The 12,275-nt window shown below is 38.8% G+C and overlaps 1 protein-coding gene across 15 annotated transcripts in view; it reads left to right on the top strand.

Moving 5' to 3' along the window:
• Positions 1-12,275, top strand: part of LOC109112237 (microtubule-actin cross-linking factor 1-like) — a 159,815-nt gene that overhangs the window by 42,915 nt on the left and 104,625 nt on the right. Inside the window, exon 1 of one of the 15 annotated variants that reach the window (XM_042745269.1) lies at positions 9,878-11,273. The exons of the other annotated variants lie outside the window; for them this stretch is intronic. Within the exon in view, the coding sequence (XP_042601203.1) occupies positions 11,153-11,273 (121 nt within the window). The 5' untranslated portion in view covers positions 9,878-11,152. Of the gene's footprint in view, positions 1-9,877; positions 11,274-12,275 lie in introns of those variants that run through there. 15 annotated transcript variants of the gene reach the window in all.

Raw genomic sequence — 12,275 nt, 5'->3', positions numbered from 1 at the left:
TTTGATTAAACGGACACACAGCTGGTGACTGAAGGATGATTTCAGGTCATCTCTCACTGATTTCAGTGTTGCAGTTCAATTGTTTTTCACTATTTTTCCCCCATAGAGCAAAGTTCAGACTAGTTTGTTTGTTTGTTTGTGTGTGCATGTTTGTGTAATTTTGTGTATGTGCATATGTGTGTGTGTTTGTCTGAGATGTGATTCATTGAATATGCAGACTATTTATTTGCTTAATCCACAAATGACAAGTTTTAATTATGACTATAAAACACATTAAATTTGATGTTTAACAACAAAAGATTTTGCTGCCACTCTGGTTTTCTTTTTAATCTGTTTTCACCATTTTAAAGCAACCACTGGTGGAGGTTGTCTGTATGCTAAGCGCTAAATAATCATAATGAAGTTGTTGATTGTTATTTGCCTTGTAAACTGTTGTTGTTGCAGTTCTAGCGGAGATGCACAGAAGGCACGAAGGAATAGTATGCCAGTGCATGCAGGCCGAGGCAGTGACAGAGATAAGCACTCTGCATATCTCCTGTGTGCCAGCTGGGTGTGGCAGACACAGATGAGAAACCAACTTCAAAACAGCAAAAACACTGCTAGTGTAAAGATGAAGGCGTTATTACACTATCCTGTCATGCCCTCTGTGGGCATGTCCTAAATTCGGCTTAGCTGTACATTTCAGGGCTGATTCTGCAGTCCTGTCTTATTGCTGTTCTTAAAGTTGATCTCTTTTAAAGTGTGTATTTCATTACCTTCTCTGAGTATCCATTCACTTACTGTGTAATTAGGGTGGATCGATACCAAATTTTGGCTTAGTTAGGACACCAGGCTCTGGAACTAAGTCAGCAATTAAACAGCTTCAGGTGGCTGATGAAATGATTTAATAGATTTAGTGTAATAATTTGGGATCAAACGAATAGTTCACCCAAAAATGAAAATCTGCTGTTAATTTACTCACTCAGGCAATCCAAGATTGTTTGGTTCAGCAGTTAATTTGTGTGACACATGAACATCACTTTTAACTTAGCTAAATATTGATTTATGTGCACTACCGTATAAATGTTTGGGGTGAGTATACATTTTTAAAAGAAATTAATACTTTTCAGCAAAGGCACATTAAATTGGTCAACAGAGACATTTAAAATGTTACGTAATATAATATATTTATAATAAATTCTTTTTTGAGCTCATTTATTCATCAGAGAATCCTGAAAAAGATGTGACTCAGTTTTCAAAAATATTAAGCACCACAATTGGCGATTATACTTATAATAAATGTTTCTTGAGCATCAAATTAGCATATTAGAATAAAAGATCATGTGACACTGAAGGCTGTAATTATGGAAAAGGCAAAGGTTTCAATAGTGTATAAATTACAGAATGAAACTGTCATTGTCAGATGATCAATTTAATGTGTTGATGTAGTTTTTTTACACTTCTTATTACACTGTCTTAACTGCCGAATTGCTCTGAATAGCAGCACAATGTTACATGAATCAGATATGAATGAATGAATGAATGATGCATTTATATAGTGCTTTATTGTGTATTTTTCTACACCCAAAGCACTTTACAATCATGTGGGGGGGTCTCTCCTTAACCACCACCAATGTGCAGCATCCACAAAGGCAGCCACAGGACAACAGCGGCAGTGCGCTCACCACACACCAGCTACAGGTGGAGAGGAGAGAGATAGATAGAGCCAACCAAGTGGTTGGGGATTATTAGGAGGCCATGATTGACAAAGGCCAGGGGGGCAATTTGGCCAGGACACCGGGGTTACACCCCTTCTGTTTATGAGAAGTGCCATGAGATTTTTAATGACCACAGAGAGTCAGGACCTCGGTTAAACGTCTCATGCGAAAGACGGTGCTTTTTGTCCCCGTCACTATACTGGGGCGTTAGGACCCACGCAGACCACAGGGTGAGCACCCCCTGCTGGCCTCACTAACACCTCTTCCATCAGCAACCTAGTTTTCCCATGAGGTCTCTCATCCAGGTACTAACCAGGCTCAACCCTGCTTAGCTTCAGTGGGCAACCAGTCTTGGGCTACAGGGAGACCAAGATATAAAATCATTTTTGATATATTGCTTTTTAGTACCACACTATTATACTGCCCCACTCTACTATATAATAATCTTACCATATAGTGGTAAGCTGCTCTCTCTTAAGGTTGTATGACCAAGTTAAGTGACTGGTTGCTGTCTCCATAATCATAGAGGATAGTTAGAGGGTAATTATGGCTGTAGAGATTGTGGTGGGACAATCTATTGTTCCAGTCTTGTGATGTGCATATGGTTGTGTTTGTGTTGTGTGTAGGAGTTCCCAGCAGTCCCCTGAGCCTTGCTCATCTTCATAGTGCAACTCTGTTCCTCCCCTACTGACTCAAACGAGGCATTACTGATAGAGACTCCTCACGCAAACGCTTTGTTTTTCTGCCAGTCCTCCCATGTTTCAGCTCAGAGGCTTTGGTTTCAAAACCTGTCATTTCCTTTTCAGACCAGTCTTTGTTGTTTTTAGATTTATTTTTGTGAATTATAGATCAGTTCTTCTTGGTTGGTTTTGAGAAGATTTAGGCTTGCATGTATTTTTGGTACTTTGATATCCCATATTTTCTGCATGTAGTGCATATTTTTCCTAATCATAATTCAGTTAAATAATAATAAATTGACCCAATATTATAATTTTAAAAGGTCATGTACGTTATCTTGCATGTGGCTGACGTATTTAATAATCCTTCAGGGAAGCTAATTTCATATCAGTCAATAAATCAATAAAAACATGTCAATAAAAACATGTTTACAACACCTTTGACCTTCTGGCTTACACAATTTTATTCTGTTCCTGTATGTTGGTTCTCCACCTTGAGATTTGCTCTTTGTATCTCAAACTAAACCACTTATAAAGCTATCAACTGATACCAGCAGATGTTTATTACTGATCTGCAATGACCTGCAACTTATTGCTCAGGCTTCCTTTATGCTGGGTGATTGATTAGTTCTCACTGCATTGTTTGTTATTACCTACAACATTACATTTTCTTGGCAGTTGTCTTATCAAATCATTCTAACAGTACATTTTATTTTCTTTCTTGTATTTTAACTTATATTGTTCAGTGTAAACATCTACTGAACCTAGAAGTTTCTCAAGAAAATGTTAGTGGGCTATGCAAAACTGGCTGTAACAGCTATGTGTTGCTAAGGTGTCTTGAAAAAGTTTTAGCTTCGGAAAAACCCCTATCCGTAAGTATGAGCAAAAATAACATGCATTGCGCCTTCACCAAGATTGTAGTGAATGAGTCAGAGCTTAGTGGCATTACTCAGCCATTGACGAACAAAGATAGAGAAGTGAATCTTGGTAGTAAGCACCTTTCATTTCAGGAGAAGCAAAAGACAGATGATCATCCATCACCAATCCATCATCCTTCCCTCTTCTTGTCAAGTAGAATTATTGCTTTGGAAAGCAGCTTTATCTTGGGAATGATCATACTTGCTGTGTTCCAAAAACTTATTGAAAGATATCATTGTCCATTTTCTAAATGCATTTGAGCATTTGTTTCTTACATCAAACTTCATCTTCCGGTGAAACGTCTCTCTGGTGACGCATGCAGGACATCTCCAATCAATTAGTTTGCTTAAACCCTGAACCTTTCTTACAGTTGACTACAAGTCTGATCACAAATCAACAGCCAATGTTTAAACCAAATATCCGCCTTATTTTTTTTAACAGAGACAATAATGAATATTTTTCGATATTCAGTTTCACTCATCAGTATGTCAGAAGACATCTGTCACTATTTCTGTTACGTTGCTGCTTTACACACTCTTCTTACAGCAACGTGGGAAAGATTTTATCACTTGAGCTGAACCATCCCAGTAAATCAATGCAGATGTACCTTGCAGTAGGTGTGTAAAAATGGAGAGAAAGCAAAAGTTACTGATAGTGAACATTAAACCAGGAAGTTGTGCTGCATAAGAGAGTTAAATAGTGGTGATTCTTTGTGGTATCTTTAACCTTATGCCTGCTAAACCATTGCCTGTAAACAGTTATTTTTTATCTGTGTGTGTGAGAGAGAGTTCTTACATTCATGGATATTTGTTTGTTTCTTCTGTACTGGTTTGGGGCCTGTTGATCAGATGAATGGATGTTGGGGCCCCATGCTTCTCTCATTCAGTTTCCCTCTCATGGCCCCAATATCTCACTTAATTCTCTTTCTTCTCACCATTTTCTCCTTGTCCCAGTTAAATATTTTTTCACCAGAACTTTTCATAATGGATTATTTCATTTTAATGCTGACAGCCCATGCAATTAAAACACTCTAGAACCGCTTCCCTTGTTCTTAGCTTCTAGAATCTTTGTCTTTTCCCCTTTTTGCCCTCTACCTCTCCTGTCCTTTATAGTTAGGCATTGTGGTAAACTTCAAACAAGCCGAAGCTCTCAAGGGTCCAGTCCTTCTCAGCAAGGCTTGGGCTCCAGGCCTAGAGTGGCTCGTTAAAAGCGGATTACCTTTATTTAATGAAGCAGCTGTGGTCAGACTCATTAACAAGGCGACTGGTCATTTAATGCGTTTTAGTTTTAAGAAAACCTGCATTACTGTTTGACAACATTTAGACCTCCTTACCAATAAGATTTTTCTTTTCAGGAAAATCCGACAACTTTGAATGGTTTTGTCCATCCTAATGGAACCCCATGATCATACACACAGACAAACTCATGCTAATGGACACAAGGCCTTTCTTCTTGTTGAAGTGGACACTCTTGGTGGCCCTTTCCCAGGGTACAGTTCATGACTGGCTGCCTTGAGCACACACAAAGCTCAGCTGTGAATCCCTTCATGCTAAATGCTTCCCGCTCTACACCATTCCATATCCCAGTGAAATCTGTCTCAAACACCACATTCCATTTAAGAATGGCCACAAGATTCTTAAGCCTCTTTCACACAGAAATTCTGGAAAATACAAGGATAATGTGTCCCAGGATTTGTCCCAGGATCATTTGATTGTGGTTCATTCACACTGCCAGTGATTTTCTGGATTCTATGTGTGTGTGTTCACACCTTCACACACATCCCATAAAGACACGTGACGTGTAATGTGACGCCTTCCGTTTCACTTAAGCTGGCGAACGATCACAACTTCAGTGGGGAACTAGGCTACCTGATCTCTGCTTAATTACAGTTTGCACATATTTTTTCGTTGCGAACGTTGATCTCCCTTTAAAACATCCGGTAAAAGAGTTGCACGATAACGTACGTCATCTCTATGACACCCTTTATGGCATTGGTTCTGGCTTTTGTTCACACAGAGCTTGTTCCAGGATTGAACCCGGCAATGTTACTATGTAGGTCCCCAACCCGGGATCAATCCCAGAATCAATCCTGGGACGTGTTTGCGTTCACACAGAAGGCACTCCGGCAATTTTCCTGAACCAACGTGCAATGTGAAAGGGGCTTTATAAAGGAGACTGCAATGATGAATGAAAAACACAATAATTGACTTGAATTCAACTTTAAAGGAATTTTTTTAAAGGGTTAGTTCACCCAAAATGAAAATTCTGTCATTAATTACTCACCCTCATGTCATTCCAAACCTGTAAGAACCTCCATAGAGACCAATGCAACTGAAATGCCCAAGCCCAGAAACGTAGTAAGGACAATGTTAAATAGTCCATGTGACATGCGCATACGTTGTGGTACTCACAATAATTGAATAAAGTTGTTGTTTTTGGTTTATTTGCACACAAAAAGTTTCATTCTCACTTTTGAAAACATTCTGACAAAGTTAAGCGTCAGTGCTTGTCAAATTTCCCAAGTTCGCGCCACTGGAAAAGATGCATCAACTGGACTTCGGTTAATGTTTCTTTTGGGTCCCTCACAGGGAAATAGAGGTCTGTATTGAAGGGTCAAGTAGCTGACAGAGGGCAAAGCTGGTACCTAATTTAAGGGTTACCGTGGTGATGACAGGAGCCGGGGGAAAATGGAGGTGATGGTAACGTTCTTTCTTTAAGTCTTGTATTTGTGTATCCTCCTACAGTCCACCCCTTCTTTTTTATCTTTTCTGTCTTTCTTTCTTTCCCTGGTCTCTGTCCTTTCCCATCCCCGACCTCTTCTTGAAATTTGTCTCTCTCACGACCTTCTCTCTCTCCACATCCCCTCCCCCACTCCCTGTCTTCTATTCTTTTCCCACTATTAACCTGTGATTAAGTAAGCCTGTCGTCAGCTCGGGAGGTTTGGCTCCTGGGTGAAAGAGGGATGAGAGACTTGCGCTCTTTCAACACAGAGGTGTGAGAGTAAATCTTTTCTCTTTTCCCCCAATTCATTCCTACCGTATGGACCGTCTCTCTGTGCTTGCCTAATGCCTTTGTGCTCCACTTCCTGGCTGCAGTGGCAAAGTGGCTCAATAAAAAAAACCTTTTAAACAGCACTGAAGTGAGTGCTGGCAGCCCAGCCATAAGCTCTGACGCAGCCATGGTGTCAGTGTCTACACACCAACACACAAACACCTCACGTTAGGTTCACTGACTTCATGGCAGATGAACTTTGAAGACGAACTTTGTGTTGACAGTTAATAAAAGGGTGACCCCCTCAAACTGATGCTGGGATTGTTAGGTAGGTTTATTTATGTTGGTCCATTCACATTTGTCTAATAGGACCAATCCTGCCATGAGCTCACATTGTATCTGTCAGCACCAGCACTGCACGGTCCACCTGGTGGTCACATTGGGTTTTTCAAATTATTTTCTCCTTTATAATTTTTAATAACCATCTTTTTATGCATAAATAAACCCTTTTTGAGAGATGTATTATAGAGCATGATGTCTTCAGCTCATAACTGTCTCTGTAGGTTCTACAGTGGTGGTTCATTCATGTAATATTTAGAGTATACTCAGACTGCCTGCACAAAGTGTAGTGTAGAATAGATGGTCTCAAGCAGTGAGAGTAAACCTGTGTTGAGCTTTGCCTCTGTACCGTGTCACTTGTATTTGTTTGTGTGGAAGCATGTGTGCTGTCTGCTGTGTAGTATCCTCAGATCAGCCTTTGTCTAAAGTCAGTCTGCAGCTCAGTTTGACGTAATCTTTTAATAGCACCTTCAGGCTATTTAAACAGGGATGGGTTTCGCGTGCTGAGTGCTGCCTATTCACCTTGTCAAAACAAGCACACTCTACCTGTTACTCTGCAGCACGCCAGTCAGTTTGAAGAGCTCCATTTAGACTAAAAAGACTTCAAAATCTTATTATTGTCTTTATCTAGGTGTGTAACTTGAATTAGGCCGATCTCTTTAAATTCCAAATGAGTAGTCTTGTGGTTTTTCCTGTTCTTTCAAAGTTCAGCAGTTTCATGCCTCTCATCACGTGAGTTTCTGTGTTGCTTCACCTGTGCCATGCCTGGCCCATGACTGACGTCTGTCGTCATTATCAGGCGGGTGAAAAGCAACAGATCTGAGTGAGATCAGTTGAGAACGGTCATGTCAGGTCTTGTGTGAATGTTGTTGGCATTACAGGTGGCAGGGAGTGCAGCCTTTGGCTTAATAATGAGGGAGTTGAGCCATGCTATTCAAATGTTATGACTGTTACCACACTGCCCCCTATCCTTATTTCTTAGTATTACAGATTTCTCTCAGTCAGCATTATGACAACATTATTTTTTTAATCATTTTTTTTTCTTTGTCATTTATTTATTAGTTTTTATTATTGTGTGTATTTAGAGGATTGTTATGTACTTTCATTATCCACAAGCAAGACTGCTTTCATTTTTGGGAAATTACACCCAAAAATAGACTAGAAATAAAGATCCAAACCCACATTTCTTTTTTCTTACCACAGCTGTCAAGCTCCTGAAATGAGAAAAAAGTGCACCATAAAAGTATCATAAAATAATATTTATTTTTTAAAGCCATATGATGGCTTATGACTAGCCTACATTTGTTTTTGAAGTCTTTTAGACTGTAGCTGAGATACACAACTTGTTCTTAGGGGTCATTCACACAGAAAGCATTTTTCCATTTCGTTGTGCTCCTTATCCATTTTTTTTTTATGTGTTAAACACATGCTGGATGGACTAATGCATTTGCGTCTTTTGCACTTAAGTTAAAATAAGTTGAAATTGTTAAAAATGGATCTTGTGGTTTTTTTTTATTATTATTCCACTACCCACATCTCACATTTTTTCAAAGCATTCTGTATGAATGGCACCTTAACGGGTGTGGACACAGGTGGAGGAAATGACTGATAAACTAGTGATCTTACCAGGAAATAATGCTGTCTGTGACAAAACTCTCTTTTTTGAGCCATATTATTCATGAATGTGCTTTATCACAGTGGTATTTTTTCCATCTCCCTACGCCCTGCCTTTGTTTGCAGTCAGCATATTTCCTGTGACCTTGTGGTTGATTTGGAGGAGGAACTCTATGCTGAAATGGTGATGACATATTGTAGTGCAAGAATACCAAATTATATTTTAGACATCAGGGTGACCTTGTTAGTTTCCTCGTTGAATTTCATATTTAAATTTGCAAGAGATCTCAATGTTCTTCTCTCTGTCTCTCCACGTTATCTGTGCCTGTCGCTCAGGGGAAACACCTTTTCCTACAGCTTACCTGTGATGTCATGCATCACATACTGTTTGTCCTGTAGATGTGCACTATGCACTGTGCAAACAGACTTCATTGTGTTTCTTCTGTATACCCAGTATTTGAACCGGACCTTCAGGAACACCTGTCATCTTATGATTTGGGCTTTCCATGTCGTCTGCTTCTGTCATTTTGTTAGTGTTCATTTGACCTTTGCTTTGTCTGGTGTTTTAGAGCTGAGATTTTGATTCTGCACAGAGAGATCATGTTGCTGTATTGATGTGTGTTGCTTTGTGGGTCACTGTCTCTCACACAAAACATGTCTGGGTCATATTGAACCAAAAATTTAAAGAATAAAAAGAATATTTTTCACCTTTTAACTGAAGCATTAAAGGGTAAATTTTTTGCTATAATCTGTTTGTAATTCTGAAAACTGTCATGAAAATATATAGTTAATATATAATAAATATGGCTTTTATAGTAAGCTATATACTTTTTAATATATTTTATTATATATTTTAACTTTGAATTAGTGTAATTGTTAATAAAGTTAATTTTAATAAAATTAAATATAAATATTAGTCGAAAATTAGAAATGTTACATTGGCAACTAACTAAAATAAAAATGTTAGTTTTATTTATTTTTTAAATGACAATAGAAATGGCAAATGCATATAATAAAATGACTAGAACTAAAATAGATATGAAAAATGTAAAAGATTAATGTAAAATATTTATATATTTAAAAAAATTATCTCCCTCTGCTTCATAATTTTTTTTATTTAAAATTTTTTATTTCAGTGTGAACACACTGATCACACTATTTAAAAAAATTGTTTAAATAGTTCAGAATTATGCAAATTGGGATGCAACTTATGTCTTTTACATTTTAATTTCTTGTTCTGTGTTTTCATTTTAATTAAAGGGATACTCCATCCCAAAATGAAAGTTTTGTCATTAATCACTTACCCCCATGTTGTTCCAAACCCGTAAAACCTCAGTTCGTCTTCGGAACACAATTTAAGATATTTTGGATGAAAACCTGGAGGCTTGAGACTGTCGCATAGACTGCCAAATAAATAAAAGTGTCAACATCCATAAAAGGTATGAAAGTCATCGTCAGAATACTCCATCTGCCATCAGACGTGCAATCTGGGTTATATGAAGCGACGGGAACACCTTTGTAAGCGAAGAAAACACTTAAATTGTGTTCCGGGGACAAACAGAGCTTTTACGGGTTTGGAACGACATGGGGGTAAGTGATTAATGACAAAATTTAAAAGTGAAATCCCTTTAAGGTCTTCTTGTCACACTTGTTACCAGCATGTAAACCCCAGAGCCCATGGTTTAGCACTGCTGCCACAGATTTGCAGTTGTTGCTGATTTTTTAGCACACATGCCCTCAAACACTTTCTTGTTATCTCCTCTCGTCACGCTAATCTTTCATTTTGTAAAATCCCCTTCTCTCGTGTTTCCCCTTTTCACTTTTTTTAAATGCATGATACGACAGCAGAGAATGTGGAGACGATGGATGACAAATGTGATTGGACAGAACTATAAAACTGGTAAAATATGATTGGATGTCCCCGAAATGATCACATGACCTCTTATGACACGTCCCAGTCAGTTAGCGTGCTAATGTACCCACCTGTCACCGCAAAACCACAACGATTCCACTGATAGCTTCATGCCGTTGCACACATCTTTAGGCACACCAAAAATGACACGCAGTTGGAATCACAGCACCATCTGCAATGAGTGTAAGGTCAGCTAAAATACTTCTATTTACAGTCAAAGGCTCTAACAGTGAGACCCCCAGGTGCCTTGACTGTGCAGTTAGTCATGCTGCATCACTGCATAATCACATACAGCATTCAGTACGGGCAAACTTCGCTGATGCCAGAACGACTCTGTAACATCATGCACAGTTAGCTCTCATGTCATTCGCATATTCTGTGAATGCAGCTCGCCCCAGATGAGACACTTCCGGTCACACTTCCGTCAACGCTATTTGCCTCTTCCCCCTCAGACAAGTGCCCCGGTCTCGTGTAAATATGGAAGATATGACAGCGCTTACTCATAGCAACAGAGATACACACGCATAAACACACACATCCACGTCGCATGAACATGCGCCAGTTAAGATGAACTGTCTCGTACAGGAAGCATAAGCTGCCAGGCTTGTGGGCAGATGTAGAGAAGAGAAACCTGGTTGCTCATTTTAGTTTTTCTGTTTTTTGCTCATGTTGGGTTTATAATGGCTCATGGAGCGATAGCTAAAAGCATGCTGCTTGTTTCAGAGGAAAGGAATTCTGAGTAAGCGTGTCAGAGAGAGAGAGGAGGAAGTTGAGACAGAGGAAGACTGAGTTAGATGATTAGGTCAGAAGTTACTTTTTCAAAGTAGGTGAAGTTGAGAGAAAAGCAAAACGTTTTGTTAATTTCCAAAGTGCAGATTAACGTCTGAAATTGGAGAAGAGAAAAGAAAGGATGCTGAAGGAGGGATCCAAGCTATGCTGATTATAGTGGACAAGATTTGTAAAATTAAGTTTTGATTTGACGTGCTTGAGTTTGAGATCAAGTTATGGACCCTTTTGATCCAGAAGTCTTCTTGCCGGTGCTCCTTGTGGCAGCTCACCTTCTGACGGCAACTGGAGTGTGGTTGTGCTGTAGACGCCGGAACGCCAGGAGAGCTTTTCGTCTTGGTAATGCATGTGTCTTTCTCTGTGACTTTAGCTGTCTCTGGTAGGGAATCTCCTGGCTTCTTGTTTCCTTTTTCGGGCTCCGCCTCTTCCTATTACTTTAATGCTTTGTAGAGTATGTTGACATGAAGTCTAAAGAAATTCAGGAGACAACTTAAATGTCTGGATTAAAAAAAAAAAATCTAATTTATTGATTTATTTAACCCTTTCAAGTTGCAAAAATTATTCATTACATCAGCTTAATATTGTTGAAATTTCTGCATTAATTATTATTTTTTAAAGTTGTAATTCATTAAAAGGAATGTCTTATGCTATTTCGTGCATTCTGACTTATATACACTGCTGAAGAGTTGGATCATTATGCTAAACATGACCAAAGTCTCAAAAAAAAAAGAAAAAACCAAAAAAATCAAGTTGGACATATGACAGTGTTTCTGTGACTAGTTTACTCTTTTAGGGTTTTTGTTTTTTTCGGAAAGTTTTTTTTTTGGAATTCCTTTTATAGGCACTTCTCCTGCGTGTGCACACATCAACCAGAGCAAGAGCACGCCAATCAGCGTGCTTCATTCGGGTTATGGAAGTTATTGGCAGAGCTGCATAGGACTTGCTCAAAAAGGATTTGTCTTTTTGTTTTTGACCACAAAATCAACAATGTGTCCAAAGGTTGTCAGTGAAAGATAACCTTGTTCAGCTTCCCCCAAGAACCCAGTGTTATCAGCGTTGAGGGAATGATGTCGATGTCACAGCTTGTAGACGATCGCTAGGCAAAGTTGCGCATGCTTGTGACTCTTAAGCTCAACTGTTGTCTTTTATAGATAAAACTAAAGACTAGACTTTAGTACAAGGAAAGACCTGTTAGTGTTCAGTGACATTTTAAGAGTTTCTGTTATGTTGAAGTTTTTGTGGTTACCATAGTTGCATAAGCAATGACTGTGCAAACATCAGTGACTAGTAATATCTTACATTTTCATCAAATTTACATAAGTTAGATTTAGCATGTACTAT

The sequence above is a fragment of the Cyprinus carpio genome, chromosome B19, assembly GCF_018340385.1.
Source record: "Cyprinus carpio isolate SPL01 chromosome B19, ASM1834038v1, whole genome shotgun sequence".
NCBI lineage: Eukaryota > Metazoa > Chordata > Actinopteri > Cypriniformes > Cyprinidae > Cyprinus > Cyprinus carpio.
This window is presented reverse-complemented; position numbering and strand designations above follow the sequence as displayed.